At 45.8% G+C, this 15,506-nt stretch overlaps 1 protein-coding gene and 1 long non-coding RNA gene across 2 annotated transcripts; both read left to right on the top strand.

The window, feature by feature from the left end:
• The first annotated feature begins 520 nt into the window (after positions 1-520).
• Positions 521-11,198, top strand: LOC149524486 (uncharacterized). The gene is made up of 3 exons (XM_089777754.1): positions 521-647; positions 6,145-6,216; positions 7,654-11,198. The coding sequence occupies exons 1-3, from the start codon at positions 573-575 to the stop codon at positions 7,888-7,890; spliced, it is 384 nt and encodes a 127-aa protein (XP_089633880.1). The 5' UTR covers positions 521-572; the 3' UTR covers positions 7,891-11,198.
• A 180-nt stretch (positions 11,199-11,378) lies between these two features.
• Positions 11,379-13,680, top strand: LOC149524485 (uncharacterized). Its single transcript, XR_016349336.1, has 3 exons — positions 11,379-12,202; positions 12,539-12,670; positions 13,401-13,680. It is a non-coding gene; the product is annotated as an uncharacterized LOC149524485 (long non-coding RNA).
• Positions 13,681-15,506: the final 1,826 nt, after the last annotated feature.

Here is a 15,506-nt window from a genome sequence, read left to right as displayed (position 1 = left end):
GGAGCCAGAGCTTGGGGGGAAGTGTGCTTACATGTCAACTCCCTGTGAGCACCAGCTCTTGCCTGTTCCCCCACCCTCTCCTGCTGCTGCTGCCAAACAGCAGCGACCCTGGGGAGGGGACGTTGAGTATAACTGTGAAGATTAACTAGTGAAGTCAGGCTCATCTGTTAACCATTTAACAGTGTATTCTGTCACATCCACAGTATAAGTCAGTGTGTTAATCTTCTGCACTGATGGGCCGTGAAAGCTAGAGAGACTCTGACAGAGTCACTGAAATATGGAGTTGCAATAGAAGTAATGAACCGTCACTGAGGGGAGGTTTTTGTACTAGTCTGAATCACTGTGTGAGAGGAAGCTCATTATACTGTTGACAGTAATAACTGCCAGCATCATCAGCTTGAAAACTGGTGATTGTCAAAGTGAAGTCAGTGCCAGACCCACTGCCGCTGAACCGGTCTGGGATCCCGGAGGGACGAGAGGAAGAACCATAGAATATGAGCTTAGGAGCTTGTCCTGATTTCTGTTGGTACCAGGCCACGTAGCTGCTAACACTGGAACTCGCTTTGCAGTTGATGGCGACTCTGTCTCCTGGAGACACCGCCAGGGATTCTGGAGTCTGCGTCATCACAATGTCCCCATTGGTACCTGTAAGTGAAATCAATGTGTAAATCCAGCTGTGTCTGTAGTAGTACTGGATTTAAATTGCAATAGCATTGTTATTAACTACAATTTTATTTAATATCAAACCATTTCAATTCTGTTATTGATGTAGCTAAAGTGTATGGCTGCAGAAAGTGAAAATTGACATCTTTTTACAAGTTGTTCCTCATTTTCTTCTGATGATGCTCTATAGCTTATTGTCCCTCATTGTGTGCCTTAATTAAAAATTCTAATTTAACACTCACCCTTCATACAGAAAACCAGCACGCAGATAAGCAGAGAGTGTGACCTCATTTTGAGAGTTCTTGACTGACAGCTGCTGCTCACTGCACCATGAGCTGTGATATGGAGCTGTTATAGCTCCTCTGAGCTACAGATCAATGCCACTGGGGCATGGATATGCAAAACAAGCATACCTATGCAAATATCCCCATCACTGATTCTAGAGGTAGCTTGATATGGGTGCCTGAAAGCACTGAGATTTGTGATATTGCATTTGCCATGAGAAAAGACTCTGATTTACTTATCCTGTACAGGGTCCTACTTTTCAAACAGTCTAACTGAAATTATCGGACTGTTCTGAAAATAATACTCAATGGGAGTCAGGCTGCGAGAACTGGCACCAAGTGATGACTGTTTCAGGCTTTGTAGCAAGTTACACTGCAGTATGTTAAACTGAAGGGCAATAAAAAGCTGATCGTGATTTACAACAGGTGCTGAAAAGAGATCCAGCCCTTGGAAACTCATTTCCTACTGATCATAATCTGACTTCCTTATTAAGGGGGACTTGTAGGAGCTAGAGACTGTTTGCACAATTCATATGTGAGAGTTGTACTACTCTATAGTGTTCATGCACTTGTGAAATTAGATTCTTTCCCAGTAGGGGATAGGCGTTATCTAATATTAGTTGCCAACAAATGCTTGTTTAAACTACTACTACTTGGGACTTTTCACAACCACAAAAGTAAGCCATTGTCACAATCAAAGGAATCCTTACCTGCCTAATTGCCTAATGCCAGGGCTACCTGAGACATCACCTACTATCCCATCCAAGGGCAAAGAAGGTAATTATTTTTAAACAAAAAAGACTAAAGAAAGCAGTTTATAAGCACAATTTTGCTACGTGATTTGTTCCATTTTTCGTGATGACAATAGACACCAGGCTGTGTAACAAATCAATATAGCCTAACCTCTCTGAATTTCCCAGAAAGTAGAATATCTTAACACTTTGTGGTCAGCATTCATCATCCGTGTCATTACCCCGTGGAGATGCTGACAGAATTTTTTTCATTGCACATTTATTTGTCACACAGAATAATATTATATACATGTAATAAAAACATTCTTTTACACTGACTGACATTTCCCCTGAAAATCCGTTACTGTTTTCATTTTTGTCCATAGTTTTTCAGCAAGATAAGATTATGTTTCTAAGTTGGTAAGGAAGCCAACTCAGAAGTTAGCAGTTTCGACATTTCTGCAGAAGTTTCTAACTATGCATTAGGTCAGCTTCTGATACAGTACTTCTTCCCAATGGAATCTGTTTCAAAAGTCTCCAAGCTAGGGTTTCCTGGTTTCCTGAGTTTCTTTCTAATCTGCTATATCTGAACTCCAAAATACTGTACTGTGTAAATTATCTAGCTATCTATTAGAGATTTGTGCATTTGTCTGTGAGTCTCTCCATGTGTCCTTCTGCAAGTCCATTTGTTCAAAAACTCCCCTAAATGGAGAGAGCTAAGATCACCAAACTCGGTATTTAGCTTCCTCTTATCTTAACGTGAGGGCAGGGTTTGGCTGTGACAGGAAAACCGGGTGTGCCTGGAATGGGACTGTTTTCCATAAAATGCAAATGAAAGGGTCAGAGAGAGGAATTACTCACAGTCACCACTGGGGCAGTGACTGCAGGGGAGAGCTACACTGCAGAGTTGCTGTGGGGAGGGGGGGAACAGCAGCACAACCAGGGAGTGGCCAGTTGTGAATGTGGCTCGCAATCGCCTTCTGTTAGCCTAGGTAAGTGGCCTCCCTGTCTCAAATCCTTCCCCCCTAGCCTTCAGCCAGAGCAGTGGATGATGGGGGCAAGGAACCTGGCCCCACCACTGCAGCTCTGCCCCCAGAGCACTATATGAGTCAAGCAGTGCAGCCCCTTCCTCCTACAGGACCCACTGATCCCCTCTCCTGCCAGCACTGCAGGGGTACCTAACATGGCCATGAGCTTCAAGGGGTAGCTGAGTTAGTCTGTTACTGAAAAAAACAACAAATATTTTGGTAGCACTTTAAAGACTAACAAAACATGTAGGTGGTATCTTGAGCTTTCGAGGGCACAGCCCACTTCTTCTGATGACCAGAGTTATGAGTAGGGGATATGAAAACTCGAAATAAATAGGAGAGGGGAAGAGGAGTGGGAAGAAAAAGAAAAAAGGAAGGGTATTTGTGTGAGACAGAGCGTCATTAAGTATCTGGAGAATGGGTACTTAAACTTAAGCAGATAAAAATCAAATAAATAGATAGATTGCAAAGACAGGAAGGATACCACTCACAGAGCTGTTAGCACCTTCAGTGGTTATTAACTAGGTAGTGTCCTAGCCAGCCCATATCACCACTGAGTCTATTACCGTGTGTGAAGCTTCCCCCTTTCCCTTCTGGGGAAGCCCAGGGAGCACAGGTGGGAAAGGCCACATGGTCCCAATCTGCTGGCTGGGCCCCTCTCCTCAACCCACAGCCCTGAGTCGGCCCCCTTTTCAACCCTTGCCACACCCAACCCTAGCCCCATGCCAGGCACTCCCCTCCAGGCTCCGCCTGGCTCATTTTGTGGTGATGCTGTTCAGAGGGCATGTCCTGCTTTCACACAGTTTTCCATTGTGGAAGCAGTGAGTGACCAAATATCCTTCCTATTTTGATTTGCTGTGAAATCGATGAATGTAGCAGTGGTTGGACACCCAGTTCTGACACTTGAAGAAGTGAGCCCACGGGGGGGACAGGGAGGTTTTTGCGTTGATTTATATCATTGTGACAGTGGCTGATTCCAGCTTTGCTGATGTTAAATGACCTCCAGCACTGACTGCTTCAACAGCACTTCCTGGAGTGTGAAATCAGTCCCCGACCCACTGCCGCTGACCTGGAGAAGGCTGCAGCTTGGACATGTGGCTGGTGACCAAGTCAGGTCAGCCCTCTATGAGGGTATGTCTACACTACATCACTAATTCGAACTAACTTAATTTGAATTAGTTAATTTGAACTAAGCTAATTCGAACAAGTGCATCTAGACCTAAAAACTAGTTTGAATTAGCATTTTGGAAGGAGGAGGGGAAGTATAAAAATATGGTACACCCACATCTTCAGTACTGTGTACAGATGTGATCGCCTCACCCCCGAAAAGATATTTTGGCCTTGGAAAGGGTTCTGAAAAGGGCAATTAAAATGATCAGGGGTTTGGAACAGGTCCCATATGAGGAGAGGCTAAAGTGACTGGGACTTTTAAGTTTGGAAAAGAGGAGACTGAGGGGGGATATGATAGAGGTCTATAAAAGCATGAGTGGTGTGGAGAGGGTGCTTAAAGAAAAGTTCTTCATTAGTTTCCATAATAGAAGGACTAGAGGACACCAGATGAAATGAATAGGTAGCAGGCTTCAAACTAATAAGCAAAAGTTCTTCTTCACAAAGCAAATAGTCAACCTGTGGAACTCCTTGCCACAGGAGGCTGTGTAGGCTAGACCTATAACAGAGTTTAAAGAGAAGTTAGATAAAGTCATGGAGGTTGGGTCTATGGAGTGCTATTAGCCAGGGGGTAGGAACGGTGTCCCTGGCTTCTGTTTGTGGAAGGCTGGAGATGGATGGCAGGAGACTAATGGCTTGGTTATTGTCTTCAGTCCTTCCCTTCTGGGGTAGCTGGTGTTGGCCGCTGTCGGCAGACAGGCTTCTGGGCTAGATGGACCTTTGGTCTGACCCAGTATGGCCATTCTTATGTTCTTATGTTCTAAGCTCAGGGCTCAGGGTCGAGGGTCTCACTGGACCCCTCTGATTTGCATGCAAACCTGCTCCTGGGTTTGCATGTGGCCTTTGGTGGCCAGGCAGGCAGCTATCCTGCCCTAGACGGCCACTTTCCTGTGCCTAGTGCGGAGGTCGTGGACGTTGGAGGCCGCCCCCCAAACCTGGATGTGGTCCAGGATCTCCGCACTTGACCAGGAGGGTGCCCACCTCTTGTGGCCCCGGGTAGGCTCCTGGGAACCATCAGCCTGGTCCCGGGAAGAGGCGGAGGGCTGGGTAGCAGCTTGTGCCGTGCCAGGTGCAGGGTCTGCTGGCTGGGTGCTGGCAGGCTTGCACCTGGCACGGGCACCGTAGCCAGACCAAGGCCGTTTAAGGGCTCTGGGGCCGGGAGGGAGGCAGAAGAGTTTCCCTGGTTGTGCCCAGAGTGGCCACCAGGGCAAGCTGGGGAGGGCTAGCCTCCCACTAGTTCGAATTAAGTGGCTACAAAGCCCTTAATTCGAACTACTTAATTCGAACTAGGCGTTAGTCCTCGTAGAATGAGGTTTACCTAGTTCGAATTAAGCGCTCCGCTAGTTCGAATTAAGTTCGAACTAGCGGTTTGCATGTGTAGCGCCTATGAAAGTTAATTCAAACTAACGGCTGTTAGTTCGAATTAACTTTGTAGTGTAGACACACCCTAAGAGAGCATGGGAAGGCACACATGAAAGCCGTAGAATGTTAAAGGCTCCAACCTATCAGCTCAGAAGGGGTTACCTGAGGTTCATTAGAAACACCCGAATTCAATTAGTTGCCATTCTCGGAAGCGCTTTTTTAAAGCCTCTCCCTTGTTGAGCAAAGGGGATCCCTTCCCCCAATGACAGCAGGGCAACAAGCAACTCCAGGAGGAGAGGCCCTGCTTCTTCCTGCACAGGAAACAGACAAGCCTGAGCATCTGCGAGGGGAAAGACTTGAGTCCCCAGGGCAAACCCCAGGTCAATATCCCACCCCAGTGAGTGGGCAAGGGAGGTATCTCCCTTGGTATTTGTGTCCCCTGAAGCAGTTCCTTCTGCTTATTGGAGGGTTACCCTACCCAGAGGCCTACCCTGACAGTACAACCGAAGGAACACAGCGGGGGAAGGCAAATGCTGCCCAGTGTGGCAGCTACAGCTTGATTTATCCCAGGCCCATCTCACCACAGGGAGAAGTTCTGAGGCTGGTCAGACAGAGGTGTCTTGCTGCAGTCTGTAGGGTCTGGCCCAACCCCAGTTGAAGTCCATAGCAGCCCTCCATTAATGTCTCGGAGCCCAGGATCAGACTCAAAGAATACGATTTTTTAAAAAGCACAGCTTGCATTTAGGCACCTAATATGGGCCATCCTGCCACTCCCATTGAGATCTTTATGACCAGCTTCACCATAGCTCTTGACAGCCAACTTGCTGAGCTGTATTAAATACTTACTTTATGCCTACGTGGAAAATGATCTCTTTGGGAACACTAGCTTGTATTTCTTGATTATTACAGGTTAGAATTCCCCAGTCCAGCACCCTCAGGACATCAGTGGTGCCAGATGAGGATTTTGCCAGACTGGAGAAGGTGAGTTTTAACCCCACTATTGCCGGCCCCACCCCATTCCTGGCTTCCTGGCTCCCCGCACAGCCCAGCTGAGCCGCACGCCTGGTTGCGCTGTGTGTTGTCCCCCCCTGCATTGTGCTAGACACCCAGCCCCCTACATCTCACAGTGTGCCAGGACTCTCTGATCTTGGCACTTCTGTGGTCCTCCTGAACCAATGTTGCTGAATCAGAGGGTTCTGGTTTATAGTGGTGCAACCTGTGTCATTGTGTGTATTGCTGTTGCACCCAGGGGCTCCAGTGATGGATCAAGGTGCTGCACAAACATTGCTTTTCTGGGTTTTCCCTCCTGCAACTTCTGTTTTTAAAGGATCACTCTGCCGATGTCAGTAGCCTTTGCAGGTTTTCTCTTTGCCCTCTGTGTCCAGACTAGACATGGCAGTAGGACTAATGACAGAGAGCTGTGTCATTAACTTCCAGTTTCGTGTTAATTATGAAACCTGTGAAAGTGAAGTCGCACGTACATCTGTGACAAACGCTCAGAAGTGGGTACACATGTGGGGAGGTTTTTGTATTGGTCTGTATCACTGTGTTAGGGATATAGCTTTGATGACAGTAATAATCTCCAGCATCTTCAGCTTCAACCCTGTTGATTGTGAGAGTGAAATCGGTCCCAGACCCACTGCCACTGAACCGGTCTGGGATCCCAGAGGGGCGGGTGGAGGCGTTGTGGATGATGAGTTTAGGAGCTTGTCCTGATTTCTGCTGGTACCAATGTAGGTAAGTGCTAACACTTTCACTGGCTCTGCATTTGATAGTGACAGTGTCTCCTGGGGAGACCGATAGCGATTCTGGAGTCTGCGTCAGCACTTTCTGCCCAGTGGACTCTAGATGTAAAAAGAAAATACAGGAACTTGTGATTTATTAGTCAGAGTTAATACACTTTTTAATTTGATAGATTATTAAATAAAAACAAATCAAATATCTGTTATATGCACATTCTCTGCTGCTACTGTTCATTAAGCGAGGTCTCTTGGGTTTTCTTACCCTGAATCCAAAACACCAGTATCCAGAGAAGCTGAGTGTGGGAGATCATGGTGGCAGTTCTCAGCCACAGTGTGAGCCAGAGCACTGTGCAATGCAAACCGCTCCATTTATACACGCTCAGCGGAGCAGGAAGGGAGTGTCACACACGTGTGATTTTGCAAAAGAAATGAGTCTCGTAAATACATCTGAGTTGACTGGAGTCTGAACTGCCTTGTTGGTCATGTCTGGTTTATCGGAATGGAGTGGCAAGATGTTCAAGGGTATATCTTATTGCTGCAGCTAGATATAAGTAGACAAATCCTCCACCCATAGTCTGGGAGGCTTTTAGCAGCCGGATCTGCCATCATTTTATCTTCTAGCTCTACTCTCTCCCCATGAAAACAGAACTGAATAACTCAGTATTTCTTTATGCAGGAAACTGAAGACCATCTTCCAAAGTGTTACCCTTGGAAAGTTATGGCTCTGTTTTCTAGCAGTAGGAATATAGCAAACTTGCATGATCTACAGCACTGCAAGGAATTCCTGGTAACAAGCAACCTACTGCATGAGAGAGCTGGGCTCAAACTGTTCCGGGCTGACACCCTCACCCTCAGATACATGGAGGGTTTTTCAGGACCTTACTTCCTACCTTGTGTCCACTGTTCAAAATAATTTTGGCAGGAACCAGAGGGGGGAGAGATTTTGAGTAACTGAGAGTCCACAGAGAATGTTCCTAGGCTGGAGAGAGACTAGAACAGCTGTTTGTCAGAGGCTGTTTATGGAATTTTTAACCATTTTTATGGTAATTTTTAATCTTGATTGTTTAATTACATGACTTGGCCAGACTACAGCAACCCTGTATTACTCCAGAAAGCTTGGTTAATGGAGCAATAGAGGACATTTTGTACATATATAATAATGCCTGTACACATCATGGGGTATCTGTGTGTGGTATATTAAAAAAAAATCATCCAGGTGGCCTTTAATTTAAAGTGTAGCTTTTATTGTAAAGTGAAAATAATAGAACCGCCGCCCCCGTTGTAACTGTATTTAATTTTTTTTCTGCATATAAATACCATATTTTTCTTGGTCAAATGGTTTCTGCTCTGTTCCTTATGCTGTTTGCTCCTTAAACAACACGACCTTTCTTTATTCCCTGTTCTGAATGGCCAGATGCTGTCATGATGGTGGTCACTTCATCGCAGTATCTGATTGATGTGCTGAGTTTGTATTTAACTATTAACCCCGAACTGGCTAACACTCTGACCTCATTCAATTCCTGCAGCTTAGTAGCCTGGAAACTGCAGCCCAGTAATATTATCCAAGGAAAACAAGAAACACCTGGACACTTCTCTGGTGTCATCGTTCCCTGCTCAGGCTGGTCAGAAACCCTCTTTCTAGACATGAGAGGATTCCAGCTCAGTCAGGAATCCCATAGCCCAAAGTTTTCAAAGGGTTGAGATGGCAGAAGTGAGGCTGATGGATGCTCAGGGTTGGCTTAGCTAGTTTCTGCAAGGTTTCAGCCGGGTAGAGCTCAGTGTTGGCTGAGTGGTGGCTTTGGAAATACAAGGTGACCCCACGCAGTGTAGGCGGATGGGAGTTAATACATAGTGTGGGCTGTGAGAGGACCCAGCGCAGCCTTCAGTCAACATGGGAGAGCTCTGCAAAGTCTGGGGCCTTCCACTCTTACAGAAACACAGACTGGAAATTGGGCCAGACAGCTGACAATTCACTGGGGAGGTTACAATACAAACCCTGATTTCTTCCTTATCACCTTCAATTGTTAATTTGAAAAACCTGGTTTTGTTCACAGTATGTGGGAGTCGGACTCAGTTTTTATTTGAAAAATGGGTTAATGGTGTGGAACAGCCCAGTCACTGTGCTGTAACAGAAGTGCATTTTAAATGTCAACCTTTGGGAAGTATAGACATCCAATTGCTCAGGGAAAGAACAGAGAGAGGCACTTATCCTGTGGCATGTGAGAATGATGAAACTTTGCAACCTGTGGCACCTTAGAGACTAACCAGATCCTGCACTCCCTCCACTGAAAAGTGTGGCCCTTGATCATTTACCAAAATCCTGGAGTGACCCCCTGTCAAATATTATTGCCCAACCCTGCAAGAGAGAGTATTTGACAGGTGTTCTTGCTCAGGCCCATCTTTAATTAGACCATGCTCAGGCAGCATGAAACATAGAACCCACCTGTGGTCATTGTAAAATCCTGCCTGGATCTAAAGCTCAGTACATTTCATACAATGTATATATTCACATGGGTGACATTTCTCCTGTGAGCTGCTGAGAACTTTTCCTTTTCCACTACAAGGCTCATTGATAAGCATTTCCAGCCACCATCTGCCAAGATGTCCTCACAGACTCATTGTCTCTGGCTGCTGGGTCTCTGGGTCCATGGTTAAAAGCAACACAAGAGTCTGCCCAGTTAATAACCAATGTATTAAAATGCCCAAAATGCTGCAATATTTTATTTAATGCAATAACACATTTGTTTTCAAATGTAACGTGCTGCGATGCAAAGCCTTGAATCATAATCTGCTCTGAGGCATTACCAGAATATACCCCACACCCAAATAAACCCCGCACCCGAGTATACCCCACCATTTTTCCCTTTTGAGTTTAGGAATCCCTGTATACCCCGTGCAGGACTATAGCCCACAGGAGAGACTCAGTGAATAAAGGTACTACAAACCCCCTTAATCACCTGTCAATGAGCCACAGCTGATAATGGTCATGCAAAGCTCCTGTAATCAGCTGTTAATAAGCCTCAGTTGATAACGCCCAGCCCTAAGGGATATATAACCCCTTTGAACAACACCACTTATTCAGTCACTGCTTTTAACTTGTATTTTAGCATTTTAAACTTTAAACCTTTCCCCTTTTTAAGCTTTTCAAACTTTTTAAAGCTTTTAGAAATGCCTAAGTCATACCCTGCCAATTTTAAATTGAGTGCAGTGGCTTTTGCAAAGGTCAATGGCAACGGAGCTGCAGTTCCAACAGTTGCCATGCAACTAAAGGCTCAGGCAATGGCCCTGGAACGTGGCTCCAGGCTCCTTCCCTTTGTCAGCCCAGGATGGGAGCTTCCTGCCTTGTGCCTCTGCTGAGGATGCCTCTGCCCTGGCTCCGGAGTGTTCCCTGCTGCTGCACCCCCTGTAAGTTTCCCTGTGTTGTTTGGTACCCAGACCAGCAAAGGTAGTGAAGGGGGGGGAGGGGATCCTCTGCCACTTCTGTAAAAAAAAAAAAAAAAAAAAAACCTATATAATCCACACTTGACTATAGCCCGCGTGGGAGGGGTTTGTAAAAATGAATCCTGCGGGTTATATTCGCTAAATTATGGTACTTTCTTGCTGTTCTTATTACCACACCAGTGTTCCATCTCTGAGCATCTAGGTTTAAGTGGGTGGACCATGATGATTCTGTCTCAGACTCTAGAATCTGTATTGGTGTTTGTGAGGAAAACAATAACTGTCAAGTCATTTTTATGCAAATTAGGCATGGGATATTTAAATCCCTTTCTCATTTTCAATGTCAACCTGCCTAATCTGCGTCCCTCTGCTGACAGAGGGTGCGGTCTAGACATACCCTGAGAAGTATAGGGACCTAGTCTGCCTTACAATTTTCCAGGCTAGGTTGTAGATTCTCAATGATGTACCTGAGGGATTTAAGCTGGGCAGTAGGTGATGATCAGTGGTGTTTTGTTATTTTCCTTATTGGGCTTGTCTTGAGGCAGGTGACTTCTGGGTACTTGTCTGCTCTGTCAATCTGTTTCCTCACTTCCCCAAGTGGATATTTAAGTTTTAAGAATGCCTATAAAGATCTTGTAGGTGTTTGTCTCTGTGGGTATGTCTACACTAGCTCGTTAATTTGAGCTTGGTTGGCAAATCAGGCAACCAGAGTTGCAAATGAAGCCTGGGATTTAAATATCCTGGGCTTTATTTGCATATTCCCGTCCGACCACCATTTTTAAATCCCCCTTAGTTCGAATGAATTGCCCGTGGCTACACGCGGCAGTTTAAAGTTAATCCGAACTAAGGCTTTAGTTCGGATTAATTGTTACACCTCATTGCAGGAGGAGTAACAGTTAATCCGAACTAAGGATTTAGTTTGGATTAACTTCTGACTGCTGTGTGTAGCCGCGGGCAGTCAGTTCAAACTAAGGGGATTTAAAAATGGCGCCCGTCTGGGAACATGCAAATGAAGCCTGGGATATTTAAATCCCAGGCTTCATTTCCAAGTTTGAATGCCTACATTATCCACCCTAGTTCGAACTAGGGGGCTAGTGTAGACATACAATGGATCTGCTCAAATCCCACAGGGTATCTTAGGGCTTAGCTGTAGACAATCATTTCTGTGATATATCCTGGATGGAAGCAAGGTAAAAAGAGTGGTAAGTAGGTTTTTGGTATAGAGTGATGTTTATGTGGCTATTATTTATTTGCCTTGTAGTGTCAAGGAAGTAGATCTCTTGCGTGTCCAGGCTGAGGTTGATAGTGGTGTTGAAATTGTTGAAATCACTGTGGAATTCTTCAAGGGTATCCTTCCCATGGGTCCATAGGATGAAGATATCATCAATGTAGTGTACGTAGAGGAAGTCTACTAGGGGACGAGAGCTGAAGAAACTTTATTCGAGGTCAGCCATATAAACGCCGGCATATTATGGGCTTCTGCATGGCCTCACAGCAGTGCTGCTGACCTGAATATATAATTTGTCCCCAAACTGGAAATAGTTGAGGGTGAAAACAAAGTCTCATAGCTTAGCTACCAGCTGTGCGGTGACTTAATTGGGGATAGTGTTCCTGAGAGTTTGTAGTCCTTCCAGATGGAATATTGGTGTAAAGAGCTTCTGCGTTGCGGTAACCAGAATGGTGTTTTCAGGGAGATGGCTGATGCTCTGTAGTTTCCTGAAGAAGTCAGGGTGTCTCAAAGACAGTGCTTGAGATGATGGCACACCTGGGATTTTCAAGGATCACAGGTAACAGAATTCTCATGGTGGGGATCTGCGGAAGTGTTTGTATAGATTTGGTCCCAAGCTGTAGCAGAGAGTTTCTTGAGTAGATCATGCAGTTTCTTTTGGTATTTCTATTGAGGTTCCACAATTGTGCACAGACTGTCACTGTGTGACATTGTCAACAAAAAATGTCCTGTGATATATAACCTCAGCCATACCGAATGCAGTGCTACCCACAATCTCACAAACAGCTCTGACATTATAATAAATGAGGCTGACAAAGAGGGTGCCATGGTCAGAATGAATAGATCAGACTGAAAAGGAGGCTGCCAGACAACTCACCCACATCATATTCTACAGGCCTCTTTGCTGTGATCCCACTGAGGAAAAGAACTATTTCACTAGGACGGTGGTGAAGCACTGGAATGAGTTACCCAAGCTCATCGGTTAACCGTTTAACTGTGTACAGTATCACATCCCTAGCATACATCGGTGAGTTAACGTTCTACGCTGATGGGCTGTGAAGCCTAGAAAAACTCTGATGGAATCACTGAGACACAGAGTTGCAATACAACTAATGAACTGTCACTGAGGGGAGGTTTTTGTACTGGCCTAAATCACTGTGTGAGAGGAAACTGATAGTATTGTTGACAGTAATAAATGCCAGCATCATCAGCTTGAAAACTGGTGATTGTCAAAATGAAGTCCGTGTCGGACTTACTGCCGCTGAACCGGTCTGGGATCCCGGAGGGACGGGTAGAAGCGCTATGGATGAGGAGCTTAGGAGCTTGTCCTGTTTTCTGTTGGTACCAGGCTAAGCTGCTGCTGAAGCTTGCAGTGGCTTTGCAGTTGATGGTGACTCTGTCTCCTGGAGACACTGCCAGGGATTCTGGAGTCTGGGTCATCACAATGTCCCCGCTGGCATCTGCATATGAAATCAAAGTGTAAATCCAGCTGTGTCTGTAGTAGTACTGCATAGCGCAAGATTTTAATTTGCCATAACATTATTATTTAAATAAACATTAAAAATTGAGATTTTATTTAATATCAAACCATTTCAATTCTATTCCTGATGTAGTTAACATGTATGGAGATGTAAAATAAAAATTGGTGTCTTTTTACAAATGGTTCCTCATTTTGTTCTGATGATGCTCTGTAGTTTATTGTCCATCACTTTGTGCCTTAATTAAAAATTCTAATTTAATACTCACCCTTCATACAGAAAACCAGCAGGCAGATGAGCAGAGAGTGTGACCTCATCTTGAGAGCTCTCCACTGACAGCTGCTGCTCAATGCACCATGAGCTGTGACATGGAGATGTTATAACTTCTCTGAGCTACAGGTCAAATGCCACTCAGGCATGGATATGCAAAATAAGCATGGATATGCAAATGTCCCCACCACCTCTTCTGGGGGTACTTCGATTTGGATGCTGGAAAGCACTGAGGTTAGTGATATTACATTTGCCTTGAGAACAGGCTCTGATTTACTTGCCCTTGGACAGGTCCTTACTATTCAAACAGTCCTGTTAATAATAATCAATGCAAGACAGGCTGTCCGAATTGGCTCTAATTGCTGACTATTTTCAGGCTCTGCAGTCTGTGCACGGAGACACCTCTCACTGAATAGAAAAGGAAACATGCTTGAAAATTCAAAGAGGAATCCACTGGCACCTTAGGGTATGTCTGCACTACAGCATTATTTCCAAATAGCTAATACAAAATAAGTTATTTCGAAATAACACGTCTACACACACAATGCATTTCGAAATAGCGCGTCCACACAGAGTCAATACTGAATTGCATTTAAGGCCATCTGGAACCAGGTCCGGGAGTGCATCAGGTCAGGAGTTACTTTGTGTGGCTGCTGCCTGTGCTTAAAGGAACCCCGCCTCCCAACCTCCCTGGACAGCCAGTTCTCATGGTTTCCCTGCTTGCTTGCCTATCTTGATGAGGGACAGCCAAGCATTTTGTCTGTGTGCTCTGGTTGCCCTCACTCAGGACACCACAGCATTCTGCAACATGGAACTGGAGCCGCCCCTAGGCACTCTGGTGCTTCTTCTGGACACATTGCTGTGAACCTGGCTGCACTTTTTCTGCAGGCTTCCATCCGGGAGGTCCATGGGGGGCTGTCAGTATCCAGGAGGCCCTGCGGGAGAGCTTCCACCCTGAGGAGCACTAAGCCTCCCTTGTCTGCCCCACTGGGGGCTTGTGCCTCATTCCTCCTTCACGTCCTTCCACTTACCCCTCTGTAACCCCCCTTCCTGGTGTCAAATACACGTATTTTCATGAACACAAACTCTCTTTATTTAACAAAACTGGGGAGGGGGAATGAAACTCTGGTGAGACTGGGGAAAGGAGGTGGGAGAGGAGAGGGGGAAACCTGGGAGGAGGGAGCTGGAAGGGGGAAGCAAGGAGAAGAAGGGAGAGGGGAAGCTCAGGGCTCAGGGTTGGGGGGGGTCTCACCGGACCAACTTGATTGTCATGCAAACCTGCTCCTGGGTTCCCATGTGGCCTTTGGTGGCCAGGCTGGCAGCTATCCTGCCATAGACGGCCACATTCCTCCATCTAGTGCAGAGATCATGGACATTGGGGGCATCCCACCCAAACCTGAATAAGGTCCATGATCTCCACCCTGGACCAGGAAGCGCCCGCCTTCTCCGGGCCCTGGCAGGCTCCTGGGAGCTGGCAGACTGCTCCTGGGAAGCAGTGGAGGGCTGGCTGCCAGTGGCTTGCTGGCTCATGTTTTGAGGCCGCTGGGTCAGGGGCTGTGACTACTGGTTCCGGTCTGGAAGGTTTGGAGCTGGCACAGGCACTGTGGCCAGAGTCAACCCCTTTAAGGGCTCTGGAGAGGGGGGGAGGGAGAGGAATGTTCTTGGTTGAGGCTGGAATGGCCACCAGGGCACCCCGGGAAGGCTGGAGGCCCCCTATTTCGAAATAAGTGTCTATGCAGCACTTGTTTCAAAATAGCTATTTCAAATTTGGCGTTATTCCTCAAGGAATGAGGTTTACCAAATTCGAAATAAGCACTCTGCTATTTCAAATTAATTTTGAAATAGCAGCTTGGCTATTTCAAATGCTAGTAAAGGTATTTCAAAATAACGGCTGTTATTTCAAAATAATTTTGCTGTGTAGACATACCCTAAAAGATTAACAATTTTAACAATGGCATAAGCTTTCATGAGTTACAGCTCGCTTCATCAGGTGCATAAAAGGAAAGAAACAGTAAGGATTTAGTGATGGGAGTGTTTGCTTTGACGTAACATTCCAATATCTGTAGCCCTACTACAGATTAACCCTCTCTAGTCCAGGACTCTCTGGTCTGGAAA

The sequence above is a fragment of the Pelodiscus sinensis genome, chromosome 4 (assembly GCF_052426305.1).
Source record: "Pelodiscus sinensis isolate ZL-2025 chromosome 4, ASM5242630v1, whole genome shotgun sequence".
Classification (NCBI taxonomy): domain Eukaryota; kingdom Metazoa; phylum Chordata; order Testudines; family Trionychidae; genus Pelodiscus; species Pelodiscus sinensis.
The sequence above is the reverse complement of the archived record's forward strand: the minus strand, read 5'-3'. Positions and strand labels throughout refer to the sequence as shown.

Excerpts from the sequence above, each read along its gene's own strand:
- LOC149524486 (XM_089777754.1), top strand. The coding sequence starts at position 573 with ATGGCGACTCTGTCTCCTGGAGACACCGCCAGGGATTCTGGAGTCTGC. Across the intron at positions 648-6,144 it reads CAATGTCCCCATTGGTACCT|GTTAGAATTCCCCAGTCCAG; the intron begins GTAAGTGAAATC and ends TGATTATTACAG. Across the intron at positions 6,217-7,653 it reads ATTTTGCCAGACTGGAGAAG|GAAACTGAAGACCATCTTCC; the intron begins GTGAGTTTTAAC and ends TTCTTTATGCAG.